The following is a 23,125-nucleotide window of genomic DNA, read 5'->3' on the forward strand; positions in this document are numbered from 1 at the left end:
TTATTTCTTTTCTTTTCTTTGGGGGTCGATAGGAGAAGACCATAATGAAATTGTTGAAGTGGCTCTTATATGCATTATTGTTGATTTAACCAAGAGCCCATATTGCCTTGTCTTCTCCTTCGTATTGAATGCTTGCAGATTCCAGCTTAGTCCAATGCACATGCACTATTATTATTCACATCGTTCGGTCGTGCAAGTGAAAGACAATTATGACGATATATGATGGACTGATTGAGATGAGAGAAGCTGGTCTGAACTCGACCTCTTTTGTTTTTGTAAATATGATTAGTTCATCGTTCCTGATTCAGCCTATTATGAATAAACATGTTTGCAATGACAATTAGAGATTATAGTTGCTTATGCCATGCTTAATTAGCTAGGAGTTTATAATGGTTTATCTTGCGTGCCAACATGCTATTAAAATGGTTGTGATGTGGGATGATAGGGTGGTATCCTCCTTTGAATGATTCCAGTGACTGGACTTGGCACATGTTCACACATGTAGTTGAAACAAATCAACATAGCCTTCACGATATTTATGTTCATGGTGGATTATATCCTACTCATGCTTGCACTCAATGTTTATTAATTTTAATGCATGTTCATGACTGTTGTTGCTCTCTAGTTGGTCGCTTCCCAGTCTTTTTCTAGCCTTCACTTGTACTAAGCGGGAATACTGCTTGTGCATCCAATTCCTTAAACCCCAAAGTTATTCCATATGAGTCCACCATACCTTCCTATATGCGGTATCTACCTGCCGTTCCAAGTAAATTTGTATGTGCCAAACTCCAAACCATCAGCTGAAATTATGTTTTGTATGCTCGAATAGCTCATGTATCAACTAGGGCTGTCTGTTGTTGGGGAACGTAGGAGAAATTTAAAAAAAAAATACGTATCACCAAGATCAATCTATGGAGTCATCTAGCAACGAGAGAGAGGGGAGTGCATCTACACACCCTTGTAGATCGCGCGCGGAAGCGTTCAAGAGAACGGGGTTGATGGAGTCGTACTCGTCGTGATCCAAATCAGCGATGATCCTAGCGCCGAACGGACGGCACCTCCGCGTTCAACACACGTACGGAGCGGGGACGTCTCCTCCTTCTTGATCCAGCAAGGGGGGAGGAGAAGTTGATGGAGATCCAGCAGCACGACGGCGTGGTGGTGGAAGTAGCGGGATCCCGGCAGGGCTTCGCCAAGCGCAAGCGGGGAGGAAGAGGTGTCACGGGAGGGAGGGAGGCGCCAGGGCTTGGGGTGCTGCTCCCATGCGCCTCCCCACTATATATAGGGGTGGAGGGGGCTGGTTTCTTGCCCTCCAAGTCCATTGGGGCGTTGGCAAAGGTGGGGGAAAGAAATCCCATCATTTCCCTTTCCCACCGATTGTTATCCCCCTTTTTTAGGGATCTTGATCTTATCCCTTCGGGATATGATCTTATTCCTTCTAAGGTGGGATCTTGGTGCGCCTTGACCAGGGGTGTGGGGCCTTGCCCCCACTACCCACGTTCATGTGGGTCCCCCATGCAGGTGGGCCCCACTTCAGAACCTTCTAGAACCTTCCCGGTACAATACCGAAAAATCCCGAACATTTTCCGGTGGCCAAAATAGGACTTCCCATATATAAATCTTTACCTCCGGACCATTCCGGAACTCCTCGTGACATCCGGGATCTCATCCGGGACTCCGAACGACTTTCGGATTTCCGCATACTAATATCTCTACAGCTCTAGCGTCACCGAACCTTAAGTGTGTAGACCCTACGGGTTCGGGAGACATGCAGACATGACCGAGACGACTCTCCGGTCAATAACCAACAGTGGGATCTGGATACCCATGTTGGCTCCCACATGTTCCACGATGATCTCATCGGATGAACCACGATGTCGAGGATTCAATCAATCCCGTATACAATTCCCTTTGTCAATCGGTACGTTACTTGCCCGAGATTTGATCGTCGGTATCCCAATACCTTGTTCAATCTCGTTACCGGCAAGTCACTTTACTCGTACCGTAACGCATGATCCCGTGGCTAACTCCTTAGTCACATTGAGCTCATTATGATGATGCATTACCGAGTGGGCCCAGAGATACCTCTCTGTCATACGGAGTGACAAATCCCAGTGTCGATTCGTGCCAACCCAACAGACACTTTCGGAGATACCTGTAGTGCACCTTTATAGCCACCCAGTTACGTTGTGACGTTTGGTACACCCAAAGCATTCCTACGGTATCCGGGAGTTGCACAATCTCATGGTCTAAGGAAATGATACTTGACATTAGAAAAGCTCTAGCAAACGAACTACACGATCTTGTGCTATGCTTAGGATTGGGTCTTGTCCATCACATCATTCTCCTAATGATGTGATCCCGTTATCAATGACATCCAATGTCCATAGTTAGGAAACCATGACTATCTGTTGATCAACGAGCTAGTCAACTAGAGGCTTACTAGGGACATGTTGTGGTCTATGTATTCACACATGTATTACGGTTTCCAGTTAATACAATTATAGCATGAACAACAGACAATTATCATGAACAAGGAAATACAATAATAACCATTTTATTATTGCCTCTAGGGCATATTTCCAACAGTCTCCCACTTGCACTAGAGTCAATAATCTAGTTCATATCACCATGTGATTAACACTCAAAGTTCACATCGCCATGTGACTAATACCCAAGAGTTTACTAGAGTCAATAATCTAGTTCACATCACTATGTGATTAACACTCAATGAGTTCTAGGGTTTGATCATGTTATGCTTACGAGAGAGGTTTTAGTCAACGGGTCTGCAACATTCAGATCCGTGTGTGCTTTACAAATCTCTGTCATCTTGTAGATGCAGCTACCACGCGCTACTTGGAGCTATTCCAAATAACTGCTCTACTATACGAATCCGGTTCACTACTCAGAGTCATCTGGATTAGTGTCAAAGTTTGCATCGACGTAACCCTTTACGACGAACCCCCTTTCCACCTCCATAATCGAGAAAATTCCTTAGTCCACTAGATACTAAGGATAAGTTCGACCGCTGTCATGTGATCCCTTCCTGGATCACTATTGTACCCCTTGACTAACTCATGGCAAGGCACACTTCAGGTGCGGTACACAGCATAGCATATTGTAGAGCCTACGTCTAAAGCATAGGGGACGACCTTCGTCCTTTCTCTTTCTTCTGCCGTTGTCAGGTCTTGAGTCTTACTCAATACTCACACCTTGTAACACAGCCAAGAACTCCTTCTTTGCTGATCTATTTTGAACTCCTTCAAAATCTTGTCACGGTATGTATTCATTTGAAAGTACTATTAAGCGTTTTTGATCTATCCTTATAGATCTTGATGCTCAATGTTCAAGTAGCTTAATCCAAGTTTTCCATTAAAAACACTTTTCAAATAACCCTGGATGCTTTCCAGAAATTCTACATCATTTCTGATCAACAATATGTTAACAACATATACTCATCAAAAAATTCTATAGTGCTCCCACTCACTTCTTTGGAAATACAAGTTTCTCATGAACTTTGTATAAACCCAAAATCTTTGATCATCTCATCAAAGCATTCATTCCAACTTCGAGATGCTTACTCCAATCCTTAGAAGGATTGCTGGAGCTTTGCATACTTGTTAGCATCTTTCAGGATTGACAAAACCTTCTGGTTGTATCACATACAACCTTTCCTCAAGAAAATCGTCGAGGAAACAATGTTTTGACATCCTATCTGCAAGATTTCATAAATAATGCAGTAACTGCTAATATAATTCTAACAGACTCTTAGCATCGCTACGAGTGAGAAAGTCTCATCGCAGTCAACTCCTTGAACTTGCCGGAAAACATCTTAATGACAAGTCGAGCTTTCTTAATGGTGACACTTACCATCATTGTCTGTCTTCCCTTTAAAATCCATCTGTACCCAACAGCCTTACGACCATCAAGTAGTTCTTTCAAAGTCTATACTTTGTTTTCATACATGGATCCTCTCGGATTTTATGGCCTCGAGCCATTCGTCGGAATCCGGGCCCACCATCGCTTATCCATAGCTCGTAGTTTCATTGTTGTCTAGCAACATGACTTCCAAGACAGGATTACGTACCACTCTGAAGTAGTACGCATCCTTGTCGTCCTATGAGGTTTGGTAGTGACTTGATCTGAAGTTTCATGATCACTATCATAAGCTTCCACTTCAATTGGTGTAGGTGCCACAGGAACAACTTCCTGTGCCCTGCTACACATTAGTTGAAGTGACGGTTCAATGACCTCATCAAGTCTCCACCATCCTCCCACTCAATTCTTTCGAGAGAAACTTTTCCTCGAGAAAGGACCCGTTTCTAGAAACAATCACTTTTGCTTCCAGATCTGAAATAGGAGGTATACCCAACTATTTTGGGTATTCTATGAAGATGCATTTATCCGCTTTGGGTTCGAGCTTATCAGCCTGAAACTTTTTCACATAAGCGTCGCAGCCCCAAACTTTTAAGAAACGACAGCTTAGGTTTCTCTAAACCATAGTTCATACGGTGTCGTCTCAACGGAATTGCGTGGTGCCCTATTTAAAGTGAATGCGGTTGTCTCTAATGCCTAACCCATAAACGATAGTTGTAATTCAATAAGAGACATCATGGTATGCACCATATCCAATAGGGTGCAGTTATGATGTTCGGACACACCATCACAATATGGTGTTCCAGGCGGTATTAGTCGTGAAACAATTTCCACAATTTCTTAATTGTGGGCCAAACTCGTAACTCAGATATTCATCTCTATGATCATATCACAGACATTCTATCCTCTTGTCACGACGATCTTCAACTTCACTCTGAAATTACTTGAACCTTTCAATAATTCAGACCTGTGTTTCATCAAGTAAATATTCTCAGCATCTACTCAAATCATCTGTGAAGTAAGAACATAACGATATCCACTGCGTGCGTCAGCACTCATTGGACTGCACACATCAAATGTATTACTTCCAACAAGTTGCTCTCTTGTTCCATCTTACTGAAAACGAGGCCTTTCAGTCATCTTGCCCATGTGGTATGATTTGCATGTCTCAAGTGATTCAAAATCAAGTGAGTCCAAATGATCCATCTGTATGGACTTTCTTCATGCATATATACTAATAGACATGGTTCGCATGTCTCAATCTTTTCAAAAACGAGTGAGTCCAAAGATCCATCAACATGGAGCTTCTTCATGCGTTTTATACCAATATGACTCAAGTGGCAGTGCCACAAGTATGTGGTACTATCATTACTATCTTATATCTTTTGGCATGAACATGTGTATCACTACGATCGAGATTCAATAAACCATTCATTTTAGGTGCAAGACTATTGAAGGTATTATTCAAATAGACAGAGTAACCATTGTTCTCCTTTAATGAATAACCGTATTGTGATAAACATAATCCAATCATGTCTATGCTCAACGCAAACACCAAATAATTATTATTCAGGTTTAACCCCAATCTCGATGGTAGAGGGAGCATGCGATGCTTGATCACATCAACCTTGGAAACACTTCCAACACATATCGTCATCTCACCTTTAGCTAGTCTCCGTTTATTCCGCAGCTTTTATTTCGAGTTACTAACACTTAGCAAACGAACCGGTATCTAATACCCTGGTGCTACTGGAGTACTAGTAAAGTACACATTAATATAATGTATATCCAATATACTTCTGTCGACCTTGCCAGCCTTCTCATCTACGAAGTATCTAGGGTAGTTCTGCTTCAGTGACCGTTCCCCTCATTTCAGAAGCACTTAGTCTCGGGTTTGGGTTCAACCTTGGGTTTCTTCACTAGAGCAGCAACTGATTTACCGTTTCATGAATTATCCCTTCTTGCCCTTGCCCTTCTAGAAACTAGTGGTTTTACTAACCATCAACAATTGATGCTCCTTCTTGATTTCTACTTTCGCGGTGTCAAACATCACGAGTTGCTCAAGGATCATCATGTCTATCCTTGATATGTTATAGTTCATCACGAAGCTCTAATAGCTTGGTGGCAGTGACTATGGAGAACCATCACTATCTCATCTGGAAGATTAACTCCCACTCGATTCAAGTGATTGTAGTACTCAGACAATCTGAGCACATGCTCAACGATTGAGCTTTTCTCCCTTAGTTTGCAGGCTTAAGAAACTTGTCAGAGGTCTCATACCTCTTGACGTGGGCATTAGTCTGAAATCCCAATTTCAGTCTTTGGAACATCTCATATGTTCTGCGACATTTCAAAACCGTCTTTGGTGCCACAATTTTAAACCGTTAGCATCACACACTGAACTATCATGTAGTCATCAAAACGTGTATGTCAGATGTTTCGTAACATCTACAGACGACACTCGAGGTTCAGCACACCGAGCGGTGCATTAAGGACATAAGCCTTCTGTGCAGCAATGAGGACAATCCTCAGTTTACGGACCCAGTCCGCATAATTGCTACTATCAACTTTCAACTAAATTTTCTCTAGGAACATATCTTAGTATAACTAAAGCGTAAGCTACGACATTATTTGCAAAGACCTTTTGACTATGTTCATGATAATTAAGTTCATCTGATTATTTAATGAACTCCCACTTAGATAGACATCCCTCTAGTCATCTAAGTGATACATGATCCGAATCGACTAGGCCGTGTCCGATCATCACGTGAGACGGACTAGTCATCATCGGTGAACATCTCCATGTTGATCGTATCTACTATACGACTCATGTTCGACCTTTCGGTCTCTTGTGTTCCGAGGCCATGTCTGTACATGCTAGGCTCGTCAAGTCAACCTAAGTGTTTTGCTTGTGTTCCGAGGCCATGTCTGTACATGCTAGGCTCGTCAAGTCAACCTAAGTGTTTTGCTTGTGTTCCGAGGCCATGTCTGTACATGCTAGGCTCGTCAACACCCGTTGTATGCGAACGTTAGAATCTATCACACCCGATCATCACGTGGTACTTCGAAACAACGAACCTTCGCAACGGTGCACAGTTAGGGGGAACACATCTCTTGAAATTTTAGTGAGGGATCATCTTATTTATGCTACCGTCGTTCTAAGCAAATAAGATGTAAACATGACAAACATCACATGCAAATCATAAAGTGACATGATATGGCCAATATCATCTTGCGCCTTTTGATCTCCATCTTCGAGGCGCGGCATGATCACCTTCGTCACCGGCATGACACCATGATCTCCATCATCATGATCTCCATCATCATGATCTCCATCATCATGATCTCCATCATCGTGTCTTCATGAAGTTGTCTCGCCAACTATTACTTCTACTACTATGGCTAACGGTTAGCAATAAAGTAAAGTAATTACATGGCGATTTTCATTGACACGCAGGTCATACAATAAATTAAGACAACTCCTATGGCTCTTGCCGGTTGTCATACTCATCGACATGCAAGTCGTGATACCTATTACAAGAACTTGATCAATCTCATACATCACATATATAATTCATCACATCCTTTTGGCCATATCACATCACATAGCATACCCTGCAAAAACAAGTTAGACGTCCTCTAATTGTTGTTGCATGTTTTACGTGGCTGCTATGGGTTTCTAGCAAGAACGTTTCTTACCTACGCAAAAGCCACAACGGTGATATGCCAATTGCTATTTACCCTTCATAAGGACCCTCTTCATCAAATCCGATCCGACTAAAGTGGGAGAGACAGACACCCGCTAGCCACCTTATGCATCAAGTGCATGTCAGTCGGTGGAACCTGTCTCACGTAAGAGTACGTGTAAGGTCGGTCCGGGCCGCTTCATCCCACAATGCCGCCGAATCAAGATAATACTAGTAACGGCAAGAAAATTGAACAAATCATCGCCCACAACTACTTTGTGTTCTACTCGTGCATAGAATCTACGCATAGACCGGGCTCATGATGCCACTGTGGGGAACGTAGGAGAAATTTAAAAAAAAAATACGTATCACCAAGATCAATCTATGGAGTCATCTAGCAACGAGAGAGAGGGGAGTGCATCTACATACCCTTGTAGATCGCGCGCGGAAGCGTTCAAGAGAACGGGGTTGATGGAGTCGTACTCGTCGTGATCCAAATCAGCGATGATCCTAGCGCCGAACGGACGGCACCTCCGCGTTCAACACACGTACGGAGCGGGGACGTCTCCTCCTTCTTGATCCAGCAAGGGGGGAGGAGAAGTTGATGGAGATCCAGCAGCACGACGGCGTGGTGGTGGAAGTAGCGGGATCCCGGCAGGGCTTCGCCAAGCGCAAGCGGGGAGGAAGATGTGTCACGGGAGGGAGGGAGGCGCCAGGGCTTGGGGTGCTGCTCCCATGCGCCTCCCCACTATATATAGGGGTGGAGGGGGCTGGTTTCTTGCCCTCCAAGTCCATTGGGGCGTTGGCAAAGGTGGGGGAAAGAAATCCCATCATTTCCTTCCCCACCGATTGTTATCCCCCCTTCTTAGGGATCTTGATCTTATCCCTTCGGGATATGATCTTATTCCTTCTAAGGTGGGATCTTGGTGCGCCTTGACCAGGGGTGTGGGGCCTTGCCCCCACTACCCACGTTCATGTGGGCCCCCCATGCAGGTGGGCCCCACTTCGGAACCTTCTAGAACCTTCCCGGTACAATACCGAAAAATCCCGAACATTTTCCGGTGGCCAAAATAGGACTTCCCATATATAAATCTTTACCTCCGGACCATTCCGGAACTCCTCGTGACATCCGGGATCTCATCCGGGACTCCGAACGACTTTCGGATTTCCGCGTACTAATATCTCTACAGCTCTAGCGTCACCGAACCTTAAGTGTGTAGACCCTACGAGTTCGGGAGACATGCAGACATGACCGAGACGACTCTCCGGTCAATAACCAACAGCGGGATCTGGATACCCATGTTGGCTCCCACATGTTCCACGATGATCTCATCGGATGAACCACGATGTCGAGGATTCAATCAATCCCGTATACAATTCCCTTTGTCAATCGATACGTTACTTGCCCGAGATTCGATCGTCGGTATCCCAATACCTTGTTCAATCTCGTTACCGGCAAGTCACTTTACTCGTACCGTAACGCATGATCCCGTGGCTAACTCCTTAGTCACATTGAGCTCATTATGATGATGCATTACCGAGTGGGCCCAGAGATACCTCTCCGTCATACGGAGTGACAAATCCCAGTCTCGATTCGTGCCAACCCAACAGACACTTTCGGAGATACCTGTAGTGCACCTTTATAGCCACCCAGTTACGTTGTGACGTTTGGTACACCCAAAGCATTCCTACGGTATCGGGGAGTTGCACAATCTCATGGTCTAAGGAAATGATACTTGACATTAGAAAAGCTCTAGCAAACGAACTACACGATCTTGTGCTATGCCTAGGATTGTGTCTTGTCCATCACATCATTCTCCTAATGATGTGATCCCGTTATCAATGACATCCAATGTCCATAGTCAGGAAACCATGACTATCTGTTGATCAATGAGCTAGTCAACTAGAGGCTTACTAGGGACATGTTGTGGTCTATGTATTCACACATGTATTACGGTTTCCAGTTAATACAATTATAGTATGAACAACAGACAATTATCATGAACAAGGAAATACAATAATAACCATTTTATTATTTCCTCTAGGGCATATTTCCAACATCTGTATCTTCCATGCTAGGCGGGTCATTCTCAAGAGGAGTGGACTCCGCTCCTCACTCACGAGAAAATGGCTGGTCACCGGGAGGCCCAGTCCCATGCTTTATGCAAACCAAATCAAAATAATTGCAAAGAAAACTACCCCGGGACTCTTGTTAGTTGGAGGCACTCGTTGTTTCGAGCAAGCCATGGATTGATGCTTGTTGGTGAAGGGGGAGTAAAACTTTACCATTCTGTTTGGGAACCGCCTATAATGTGTGTAGCATGGAAGATATCGCCATCTCTCGGTTGTTATGTTGACAATGAAAGTATGCCGCTCAAAATATTATTTATCTCTATTTCAAAATCAAGCTCTGGCACCTCTACAAATCCCTGCTTCCCTCTGCGGAGGGCCTATCCATTTACTTTTATGTTGAGTCATCACCCTCTTATTAAAAAGCACCAGCTGGAGAGCACCGCTGTCATTTGCATCCATTACTATTAATTTGTATTGGGTATGACTATGACTGGATCTCTTTTACCATGAATTACAATGTTTAGTCAGTCCTTGATCTTTAAAGGTGCTCTGCATTTATGTTTTGCGGTCTCAGAAAGGGCTAGCGAGATACCATCTTGTTATATCATATTATGATTGTTTTGAGAAAGTGTTGTCATCCGAGATTTATTATTATTGCTCGCTAGTTGATTATGCCATTGACATGAGTAAACATGAGACCTAAGTGTTATTGTGAATATGGTTAGTCATAATCTTTGCTGAAAACTTGAATGCTGGCTTTACATATTTACAACAACAAGAGCAAACAGAGTTTGTAAAAGTTTTTCTTTATCACTTTCAGTTTATCAACTGAATTGCTTGAGGACAAGCAAAGGTTTAAGCTTGGGGGAGTTGATATGTCTCCGTCGTATCTACTTTTCCAAACACTTTTGCCCTTGTTTTGGACAATAACTTGCATGATTTGAATGAAACTGACCCGAACTGACACTATTTTCAGCATAATTGCCATGGTGTTATCTTTGTGCAGAAACAAAAGTTCTCGGAATGACCTGAAACTTCACGGAGATTATTTTTGGAAATAATAAAAAATATTGGCGAAAGAATCAAGTCCAGGGGGCCCACACCCTGTCCACGAGGGTGGGAGGCGCGCCTGCCCCCCCAGGGCGCGCCCCTGCCTCGTGGGCCCCCTGGTGCTCCACTGACCTCAACTCCAACTCTATATATTCACGTTCGGGGAGAAAAAATCATAGAGAAGGATTCATCACGTTTTACGATACGGAGCCGCCGCCAAGCCCTAAACTCTCTCGGGAGGGCTGATCTGGAGTCTGTTCGGGGCTCCGGAGAGGGGAATCTGTCACCATCGTCATCATCAACCATCTTCCATCACCAATTTCATGATGCTCACCGCCGTGCGTGAGTAATTCCATCGTAGGCTTGCTGGACGGTGATGGGTTGGATGAGATTTATCATGTAATCGAGTTAGTTTTGTTAGGGTTTGATCCCTGGTATCCATTATGTTCTGAGATTGATGTTGCTATGACTTTGCTATGCTTAATGCTTGTCACTAGGGCCCGAGTGCCATGATTTCAGATCTGAACGTATTATGTTTTCATGAATATATGTGAGTTCTTGATCCTATCTTGCAAGTCTATACTCACCTACTATGTGTTATGATCCGGCAACCCTGAAGTGACAATAATCGGGACCACTCTCGGTGATGACCGTAGTTTGAGGAGTTCATGTATTCACTATGTGTTAATGCTTTGGTCCGGTACTCTATTAAAAGGAGGCCTTAATATCCCTTAGTTTCCATTAGGACCCCGCTGCCACGAGAGGGTAGGACAAAAGATGTCATGCAAGTTCTTTTCCATAAGCACGTATGACTATATTCGGAATACATGCCTACATTACATTGATGAATTGGAGCTATTTCTGTGTCACCCTATGTTATGACTGTTACATGATGAACCGCATCCGGCATAATTCTCCATCACCGATCCAATGCCTACGAGCTTTTCACATATTGTTCTTCGCTTGTTTACTTTTCCGTTGCTACCGTTACAATCACTATAAAACTATCACTGTTACTTTTGCCACCGTTACTGTTACTATCATACTACTTTGCTACTAAATACTTTGCTGCAGATATTAAGTTATCCAGGTGTGGTTGAATTGACAACTCAACTGCTAATACTTGAGAATATTCTTTGGCTCCCTTTGTGTCGAATCAATAAATTTGGGTTGAATACTCTACCCTCGAAAACTATTGCGATCCCCTATACTTGTGGGTTATCAGCGGCTGCATGCTACTGAGCTCCACGTTATACTGCGTGCAAAATGGCTGTGGGCGGCGCTTAATTGGAGGAGGGGGGCAGTGATTTTGGTGGAAGGTGTCGCGCCGTCGGTCAGGGCATGTGGGACGGAAAAGGAGGAGGATGGTGTGGGTGGGGTGTGGATTACCTGACCATATCGACGAGGCCGCGTAGCAAGAAGAAGGGGCGGCGGCGAGGAGGCTGCGCAGCAAGAAGAAGGGTCGGCGGCGAGGAGGCCGCGCAGCAAGAAGAAGGGTCGCCAGCGAGGAGGCGGCGCTGCAAGAAGAAGGGTCGCTGGTGAGGAGGCGGCGCTGCAAGAAGAAGGGTAGCCGGCGAGGAGGCGGCGCTGCAAGAAGAAGGGTCGCCGGCGAGGAGGCTGAGCTGCCAGTAAGCAGCAGTGAAGGTTTGAACTTGGAAAGCAAGCAGGAAAAGTGGAAATGTGGCTTTTGATAGGAGGGAGGGGGTGGTGAGATAGATATTTCCACGGTGGCAAAAAAAATTTCGCTCGGTGCCGCGAGAAACTGGCGCGCAAGTGTGGTTCAAGCGGGGGCGGTGGACTGTAGACGAAGAAGCTTCCTACGTAAGCCAGACAAGACGGTGCGCCAAGATATTTTATATCGCATCCCACACGATTCTTTCTAGTAAACTGTTTGTGGTATACCTGATTTTTTCATTATGCCTTGAAATACAAAATGGTGTTACGGAGGGAAAGGACGGTGTTTGAATTGCTAGAACATTTACGTATAGTGAACATGCAACTAGTAAATGAGTGTCGTGTTTAAATTTGGAATTATTCCGGGTTTGTTTGGCATTTTTATGCATTAATTGAGTTTCTGGGCATTTAATGTGCATAATTCAAAACACGCCTAGGCCGGAAGGATTGAGAAACTTGGTTTTTAAATTCCTGTAAATCCAAAACACGCCTAAAAATCATGAAACTTGGCATGGTGTCAAGACATGGCACCAACATGCTGCGGTAATTTTTTTGGCCGAATTGGGACAAGCTTTGGTGTAAGCTTCTTGCAAACCGGAGCTTCCCTCAAGAAGGCTCGTGGTTCCGAGAGGGAACGTGTCACCTCCATTTGCGAAACGAGATACGTACACCGCCTTCTCCTGCCTTAATTTTTTTACATAGGCAGATTAGACCAAATAGAAGTGTCATGCTAAATTTTGGAATTATTCCAGGTTTGTTTGGCCTTTTTATACATTAATTGAGTTTCTAGGCATTTAATGTGCATAATTCAAATTTGAACTACAAGCACATGCTCCAGTGCACCAAAGTTGGTTGAAAAATCACATGTGTGTCCTTGGGTGTATTTTTAGGTCCCATGCAAGAAATGGGAATGAAATTCAAACATCTGGGCGTCGTGGCTTGGCCGGAAAGATTGAGAAACTTGGTTTTTAAATTCCTGTAAATCCAAAACATGCCTGAAAATCATGAAACTTGGCATGGTGTCATGACATGGCACCAATATGCTGCGGTAATTTTTTAGGCCGAATTGGGACAAACTTTGGTGTAAGCTTGTTGCAAACCGGAGCTTCCCTCAAGAAGCTCGTGGTTCCTAGAAGGAACGTGTCACCTCCGTGTGCGAAACGACATACGTACACTGCCTTCTCCCGCCTTAATTTTTTACACGAGAGATTAGACCAAATAGAAGTATAGTGCTAAAATTTGGAATTATTCCAGGTTCGTTTGGCCTTTTTTATACATTAATTGAGTTTCTGCGCATTTAATGTGCATAATTCAAATTTGAACTACAAGCACATGCTCCAGTGCATCAAAGTTGGTTGAAAAATCACATGTGTGTCCTTGGGTGTATTTATAGGTCCCATGCAAGAAATGAGAATGAAATTCAAACATCTGGGCGTCGTGGCTCGGCCGGAAAGATTGAGAAACTTGGTTTTTTTTAATTCCTGTAAATCCAAAACATGCGTGAAAATCATGAAACTTGGCATGATGTCATGACATGGCACCAACATGCTGCGGTAGTTTTTTAGGCCGAATTGGGACAAGCTTTGGTGTAAGCTTCTTGCAAAACAGAGCTTCCCTCAAGAAGGCTCGTGGTTCCGAGAGGGAACGTGTCACCTCCGTGTGTGAAACGACATACGTACACTGCCTTCTCCCGCCTTAATTTTTTTACACAGGCAGATTAGACCAAATAGAAGTATCATGCTAAATTTTGGAATTATTCCTGGTTCGTTTGGCCTTTTTTATACATTAATTGAATTTCTGCGCATTTAATGTGCATAATTCAAATTTGAACTACAAGCACATGCTCCAGTGCACCAATGTTGGTTGAAAAATCACATGTGTATCCTTGGGTGAATTTATAGGTCCCATGCAAGAAATGGGAATGAAATTCAAACATCTGGGCGTCGTGGCTTGGCCGGAAAGATTGGGAAACTTGGTTTTTTAATTCCTGTAAATCCAAAACACGCCTGAAAATCATGAAACTTGGATGGTGTCATGACATGGCACCAACATGCTGCGGTAATTTTTTTGGCCGAATTGGGACAAGCTTTGGTGTAACCTTCTTGCAAACCAGAGCTTCCCTCAAGAAGGCTCGTGGTTCCGAGAGGGAACGTGTCACCTCCGTGTGCGAAACGAGATACGTACACTGCCTTCTCCCGCCTTAATTTTTTTACACATGCAGATTAGACCAAATAGAAGTATCGTGCTAAAGTTTGGAATAATTCTGGGTTCGTTTGGCCTTTTTATACATTAATTGAGTTTATGCGCATTTAATGTGCATAATTCAAATTGGAACTACAAGCACATGCTCCAGCGCACCAAAGTTGGTTGAAAAATCACATGTGTGTCCTTGGGTGAATTTCTAGGTCCCATGCAAAAAATGGGAATAAAATTCAAACATCTGGGCGTCGTGGCTCGGCCGGAAAGATTGAGAAACTTGGTTTTTTAATTCCTGTAAATCCAAAACACGCCTGAAAATCATGAAACATGGCATGGTGTCATGACATGGCACCAACATGCTGCGGTAATTTTTTTGGCCGAATTGGGACAATCTTTGGTGTAAGCTTCTTGCAAACCGGAGCTTCCCTCAAGAAGGCTTGTGGTTACGAGAGGGAACGTGTCACCTCCGTGTGCGAAACGAGATACGTACACTGCCTTCTCCTGTCTTAATTTTTCTACACAGGCAGATTAGACCAAATAGAAGTATTGTGCTAAATTTTGGAATTATTCCTGGTTCGTTTGGCCTTTTTTATACATTAATTGAGTTTCTGCGCTTTTAATGTGCATAATTCAAATTTGAACTACAATCACAGGCTCAAGTGCAGCAAAGTTTTTTGAAAAATCACATGTGTGTCCTTGGGTGAATTTCTAGGTCCCATGCAGGAAATGAGAATGAAATTCAAACATCTGGGCGTCGTGGCTCGGCCGGAAAGATTAAGAAACTTGGTTTTTTAATTCCTGTAGATCCAAAACACGCCTGAAAATCATGAAACTTGGCATGGTGTCATGACATGGCACCAACATGTTGTGGTAATTTTTCTGTCTGATTTGCGAAGGCGCACACATTAACAATCAACAAAGTCATTTTGGAACAAGTGTTGTCACGTTACAAATCGGAAACACAAGTATTATTGAAACCGTGGGCGTTCTACTTACCAATTACGTGCCGCCACGCGTCCCCTATTTTATTGGCTAGGAGGTGCCGTGCGGGGTAGCTATTTGAGTACGGGAGGCGTGCGATCAGACCCCTGCGCATGCTCATCGGGAGGAGAGCCCTTTGACCTCTACCCGCCGCGCACCTCCCTCCCAACGTCTCCAATGATGGCGCCCGAGCCCCTGTTCTACGGCATGGCTATATGTCTCACTGGGCTGAGATTTAAGAGAGAAAAATGAAAATCTTAAAAGAAAGTTTTGCACGGATCTTGATGTAAGATCTGACGGACTTATATAGCATCCACTGTGACTTATAGCAAGCATGATGAATATAAGGACGATGACAGTGGATAATAATTGCCTTACATATTTAGGAGCATGATTAAAAAAAGCACATGCGGCAACGCCTGAAATACACAAGGGCAAAAGAAGAAGGAAGACAATGACCTGGCTCGCTAATCTCTACATTGCTGCAGGCCGCAGGAACTAGTCTCCGCGGCGAGCGGTGATGAGCTCTTTCTTGTCCTCAAGATGCTGCTTGAGAGCACCCACGGATTCCTCCACCAGCCTTCTGTGCTCGATGCGCAGCATGGCATTCTCGTCCATAAGTTTCTCGACGTTGACGCCAGACCTCTTCAACAAGGCAGTGGTCTCCTCCTGCTGCTCCGCACTTCCGACGATCTTCGCCCTCAGCAGGTCGGGCTCGGCCCGGAGCTTTGCATTGCTCTCATTTAGTTGTCGGATTACGCCGGTAGCCTCTTCAAAAGAGGCTTTCATGTCGTCCTGCAACCTTGCCCAGCCAGAGATCTGATCCATCTGGCTATGGACGATCGCATGCATGCGCCTGTAAGAGTCCTCGCCTGCCCGCGAGACATTTTGCCATGCTGCCAAGGCGTGGGAGGACATCTCTGCTGCATTCGCAGCGCGGTGGGACATCTCTTCTACTTCCGCGGCGTGGCCGGACCAGTCTGCCGCATCGACGGCGTGGCGGGACCTGTGTGCTGCTTCAGCGGCGCGACGGGACCTCTGTGCTGCTACGGCCATGCGGCGGGACATGCCGGCTGATTTCACGGCGAGGCGGGACATCTCTCGTGCTTCCGCTTCCATGCTCGCATCTCCCTGGTGGCAATCTCTCGACCCAGAACTCATGCTGGCCATGGCAGATGCAAAGGGAACGATGATGAATTACTTTGTTTCTGTGGATGAGGAGTGGAGGAGGAATGTGCAGTCATCTTGGAGTAGTAGTATTTATAACCGAGTAGTAATACGCTCCTAAGTGGGAAACCGTTTAGGTTTTGATCGGTGTGAATAGGTTTGCAATTTGGAATGTGACGGGACGCATGCTCAAAATTTACTAACGATTATAAGTGCGGCACTATTCCCGGAAGGCGTAACGTGAGCACGTACGCCTTCCCGACCGCGTACGTGGCGTTTGCACCATAGGGTGCACCGCAATAGGCAATGTCAGCACACATCTTGGTCCAACAACCGTGCGCGCTCGTTATTGCTATCGCGCACGCTTCTTTTAATTAGAATGTGTGTACCCGTCTAGCGCACACACGTTGATCTATCTAACTGCTTCAGTTTGTTGTGGCTAATCGCAAATAGTTCATCCATGTGAAGTGTATGCCATCAATCGCACACACTTTGATCTGGCTGACCCGTTTCTGTTCTGTTGCCTAATCGCAAACAATTAATCCTTTCAAAGCGTATGCCCTCAATCACACACACCTTGATCTAGCTGACCGTTTCTTTTGTGTTTCCTAATCACAAACATTTCATCCGAGTGAACCGTATGCTGTATATTGCACACGCCTTCATCAGGCTGCCCGTTTCTTTTGTTCCGCCTCATCGCAAACAGTTCATTGGACTGAACCATATGCCCTGCATCGCACACACAACTAAAATCTGAATCGTGTTTGATGGCTCCGCCATCGCAAATGTTTTGCACCTTTTTGATGGTTCTTTTACACCACCGTTTGCGATTATTGCATCGCACACAGTTTCATCGAATGGTCTCTGATCGTAGTGTCGCGTTAGCAGCATCCTGCAATAGTGACATCTCGACGTATTAATCAGGGTATAAAGGAAGCAGTAGATGACCACTTTTGTTTGGCACTCATTCGTTTTAGGACAGTGATATTTGGCAACAGTGTGCTCGATAGGAAATCTGCCATACGATCCTCCCCCTCCTGCGAGTCAGTCACTCCCGCTTACCAGGCCGATCACCCTCCCGCTTACAAAGCTGATCGCTGTACAAGGCCCAACAGAAAGAAGCCATCCCCCCACGACGCACTTTCCACATCCCAACTTTCCCCCACCCCCCTTACCTCCCACGCAAGTATACCCTCTCCCACCCTCCCCACCACCCACACGCCCCTCCCCACAACCCACTCACCCCTCCCCCTACCCAGCTATTCAAATGAACACCAAAAACCTAACACTCCTCCAGATCTGGATCAAACCAGAGGCCTACTACTCTGCATACATCAAACCAGAGGCCTGGACGGGGGAAATTACCAGGGATATGGCAAACAAATCACCAGGCAACATCACCCCATCCCTGGTAAGAATCAAGACTCATCCAACATCTCCAAAAAATTCTGCTTAATACAAAGACTTACCCCACCCCCACCCCACCCCTCCCAATCCGTGCAAAAATTACCATCCTTCCACCTCATGGAAACATAATAAGCAAACTTCTCTGATAATTCTGCCTATTACAGTGACTTACCAATCAACTAAGTGCAAAATTACCAACCCCTCGTACTTTTTGTTACCAACTTTATGCAACATAACAGACTACCCACCATATACCCCACTCCCTTGCTAAAAAAAACATAGATTTTGTGTGTACCATGGAAAAATAAACACAGATAAAGGAAAGAGGAACCTTTATTGATCACCAAAATCATACTCTCATACAAATGGAAAATGCATTACAAAATAGGTTATTTTTTGAGTCAACAAAATGCTATACTGCATGAAGTAAACAAGTTATCAATTTGTGCATAGTAAAAGTTATCATCCACTTTAGTTGAGTACTACCATTGGATAAACAAAAGTGGTGCCTTTTAATGGAGATGCTCGTGTTGTACTGTAATTGTCCTGTTTAATGTTCTTGCCAATCACCCCTGCGATTCTTGCCTTCAAACAACTGTGTAAAGAGGAAACAAAAGAGTGAGTTTCAAAATAAGAGTGAACACGTGTAAATGTATACTAACATGCAAACGTAAAAACAATGAAGCAGGAGGAGATAATGGATGCTAGCAGAGGAGATAATGCAGAAGATGGAGGAGAAGGGAGAATGCATGAAGAGGAAGATGCAGCGCGCACACCAAGCAACAATTCTGCGTACCCAAACATCATGGAAACAGGTAAACTTACCAGCATTAGTATTTACATATCATCATGGAATAAAAAAACCAGTTTTATACTTTACTATTGAAGTGGGTTTGAAAATTACCAACATTGGTGCACATATATTACCAAGCTCAAAATAGGCAAATTACCAGGGTTGTTTAGGTAGAAAGAATACTTTACTATTGAAGTGGGTTTGAAAATTACCAACATTGGTGCACATATATTACCAAGCTCAAAATAGGCAACTTACCAGGGTTGTTTAGGTAGAAAGAAAAAATACATTCACTGAATCTTCAGAAAACTACCATGATGCAAAACTGTTATTTCTCATGCTATATTCCACTAATCTACCAGGCCAAATTGCAGGTGCTCGGGCAATCAGCGCAAACAACAGCTTGCCCAGTGGTGGAACAAATGCACCTAGTGCTAGAACAAATGCAAGCACATGAGCTGGGAGCCTTGGAGAGCAGACAATAAGCGAACTTGCAACTCCAGAATCTGCTGGGATCGACGCTGATATGGAAGGCATCAACATGGAGGCATATTCCACACCTAAGCCACCTTTAAAAGGGACAAAATTTGACACTCTGGAGAGCGTACGTGACCACTACAACATCTAGACGCGCAGGACTGGCTTTGTAATTAGGTAGCAATTCAAGAAAGAGAGGGTTGGTGGAACTATAAGCAGGGTGCTCCTAGTTTGTACAAAATATGGCAAACGACGCAGGGACAGGGATGAGCTGCAAGATGTGGAAAACCCAGCTAGCATTGTCAAGAAGAGGAAAAAAGAAAGTTGTTAGGACTGAATGTGAAGCGCACATGTACCTATCCCACAATGATGCATGGTGGACTGTTGGTCGTTTCGAGGACAACCACAATCATCCCCTCATCAAAAAGCCGTCCCTAACAAAATTCTTATCATCACATCGGTACATTCTGAAGGAGGAGCAGGACTTCTTGAGGGTTCTACACGGATGCAACGTTGGTACTGCGAGGCAGATGCAACTAATGTCATGGTTCTACGGAAGCGCTAAAGACGTACCCTACACGACACAAGACATTGCTAATCAATGAGCTAAGTTCCGCTTAGAGCACCACCACGCGGATGTTGGTAGCACAGTTGCGTACTTCCAAGAGATGAGGGCCAAAGATTCATATTTCTACTGGAGAATCAAGCTTGATGATGAGGACAAGGTTGAGACCTTGTTCTGGGTTGATGGCGCATCATGCAGGGCATATGCAAAGTATAATGATTGTTTGTCGTTCGACATGACATACATGACAAACATGTACAAGATGCCGTGTGCACCATTCATTGGAATTAATAACCATGGTCAATCCATCCAGTTTGGGTGTGGCTTCGTTCGAAATGAACTAAAGGAGAACTTTGTGTGGCTGTTTAACACATTCCTCCATGCAATGGGTGGTGTTGCCCAAAAAACATCATCACAGACCAAGACTTTGCAATGAGGAGTGCGATCGACGAGGTCTTCTTGAACATAATACACAGAAATTGCCGCTGGCATATAATGAAGAAGGCGCAGGAGAAACTTGGAAAGCTTATGGTTGATGATAAACCACTAAACAAAGCGTTCAAAGACTGTGTCAACAATAGCTTGACTGGTACGTACCTACTCTATTGACCCATTTTAATTACCATGCAGCAAACTTGAGAAGCCATATGAATATGTGTGAGGCACAAGTTACCATGTTTAGGTTACCATGTGTGGGTCTACACAAGTTACCATGATCTTGTTGGTTATATTACCAGGGGCAGTTTCATTGGAACAACATCAAATTACAATGGAAAAATGTGTGGACATGTAATCACCATCTGGGTACAAAAGAAAAATAACAAACAAAAACATTTACATTTGATATTAGCAAAAAATGTGTCTATTATTTTGTACCGGAAAAACTACATATGTTGATACCAACTATTGGTTTAGAAAGTTACCAGACTAGGTGTAAGACAAACAAAAAAAGAAAAGAAAACTGTCACATATGAAAAAGAACAAAAAATGATCTGGAAAATTGGTTCCATGAAGTTACCACCTAATAACTAAGAAAAGTTACCAGCATACTTGTACTTTAATTACCATTGATTGTGTATGATGTTGTAATTGTCTGATGTTTTGCGTATCACAGAGGAAGAGTTTGAAAACAAATGGTGGGCAATGATGGATGAATATGGCCAGATCGACAACGAACATTTTCACTGGCTGTGGGAAAATAGGAAATGTTGGGCCCCGGTGTACTACATGAAGCATTTCTTTCCATTCTTGCAGACAACTGCAAGGAGCGAGGGATCCAATGCTGTGCTCAAGAAGTACGTGAACCCCAACAACTCATTGATTGGATTCACAACTCAATACACTGCAATCCAGGAGAAAGTAATGGTGGCTATGGCGAAAGAGCAAGTGGACACAATCTACAAAGAGGCAGACATGTATTCATTGAACCCAATCGAGTTGCAGATGCGAGGGATATACACGTCAAATCTGTTCTCCAAGTTCCAGGTAGAGATGAAGCTAAAGACTGCTTACGGATGTGACACTTTGCAAGATGGAACCTTCGGGATGTGGTCGCTCCGAGGAATACTACCAAAGTATGGGGATAGGGACTACCATGTGCAGGCGAACAAGGATGAAGGGGTATACTCATGCACTTGTTGCAAGTTTTATCGTGATGGGCTATTGTGCGGACACATACTACGAGTAATGGAACAGATTGGAGTCTACGAGATACCTAGGAGGAATATCCTAGAGAGGTGGACATGGGATCCAGAGGAGGATCTTGTTGAGCCTGATTACCAACAGCCAGCAGTTAAGAAGGGTATGATAGAGGAAGGAAAAAATATCATGAGATATACATCTATTCTGAATGATTTCAAGGAACAAGCAAAAGACACTTGCACTACTAATGAAGGGATGGCATTGGCAAGGAAACACATTAATGCTTGATACGTCTCCAACGTATCTATAATCTTTTATTGTTCCATGCTATTATATTATCTGTTTTGGATGTTTAATGGGCTTTAATATGCTCTTTTATATTATTTTTGGGACTAACCTATTAACCGAAGGCCCAGTGCCAGTTTTTGTTTTTTTGCCTATTTCAGTGTTTTGTAGAAAAGTAATACCAAACGGAATCCAAACGAAATGAAACCTTCTCGGTGATCTTTCTTGGAACAAACACAATCCAAAAGACTTGGAGTTGAAGTGTGGAACTCAGCGAGGTGGCCACGAGGCAGGAGGGCGCGCCCCCACCCTCATGGGCCCCTCGGAGCTCCACCGACGTACTTCTTTCGCCTATATATACTCTTATACCCTAAAACATCAGGGGGAGCCACGAAACCACTTTTCCACCGCCGCAACCTTCTGTACCCGTGAGATCCCATCTTGGGGCATTTTCCAGCGATCTGCCGGAGGGGAATCGATCACGGAGGGCTTCTACATCAACACCATAGCCTCTCCGATGAAGCGTGAGTAGTTTACCACAGACCTTCGGATCCATAGTTATTAGCTAGATGGCTTCTTCTCTCTCTTTGGTTCTCAGTACAAAGTTCTCCTCGATGTTGTTGGAGATCTATTCGATGTAATACTTTTTGCGGTGTGTTTGCCGAGATCCGCTGAATTGCGGATTTATGATCAAGTTTATCTATGAATAATATTTGGTTCTTCTCTGAACTCTTATATGCATGATTTGATATCTTTGCAAGTCTCTGTCGGTGGGAAACGACACCTATGGGATCACAAGAATCCCTACTACGGTTGTCGGGGCGCAGGGTTGCAAGAAGAGCAGGATTAGTAATCAGCACAAGGATTGTTTACCCAGGTTTGGGCCACGAGGATGTGTAAAACCCTAGTCCTGATTTGGTGGATGTATTGAGTGTTCTTGAGCCTTCCAACTAGCTACGGTGGATGGGTCGTCCCAAAAACCCGAATCCTTCTCCGGTACGCCATGGGCCTCCTTTTATAGTCGAAAGGGGCTGCCACAGTGGCACACAGGAGGTGGAAAGGCGTACAGTGCTACGAGCTTACCGCTCGTATTACAGGAAAAGACGCATTTAATGCATCACTTAGGTGTCCCCTTGCTTTATTGGGGACGGGAACAAGGCCCGTCCCGTCCGTCGCCGCTCCTCCTTGCTTCGACATGCGCCCTAGTCAGCAATGCATGCGGCGCCATGTAGGCAGGCAGGCAGCTGAGGT

At 44.3% G+C, this 23,125-nt stretch overlaps 1 protein-coding gene across 1 annotated transcript; it reads left to right on the forward strand.

The window, feature by feature from the left end:
* Positions 1–18,792: 18,792 nt before the first annotated feature.
* On the forward strand, positions 18,793–21,877 carry LOC141021650 (protein FAR-RED IMPAIRED RESPONSE 1-like). The gene is made up of 2 exons (XM_073497502.1): positions 18,793–18,928; positions 21,063–21,877. Exons 1-2 carry the CDS (start codon positions 18,793–18,795, stop codon positions 21,875–21,877), a joined length of 951 nt encoding a protein of 316 aa, XP_073353603.1.
* The last annotated feature ends 1,248 nt before the right edge of the window (positions 21,878–23,125 follow it).

This window comes from Aegilops tauschii, chromosome 4 (genome assembly GCF_002575655.3).
Source record: "Aegilops tauschii subsp. strangulata cultivar AL8/78 chromosome 4, Aet v6.0, whole genome shotgun sequence".
NCBI classification, from domain to species: domain Eukaryota; kingdom Viridiplantae; phylum Streptophyta; class Magnoliopsida; order Poales; family Poaceae; genus Aegilops; species Aegilops tauschii.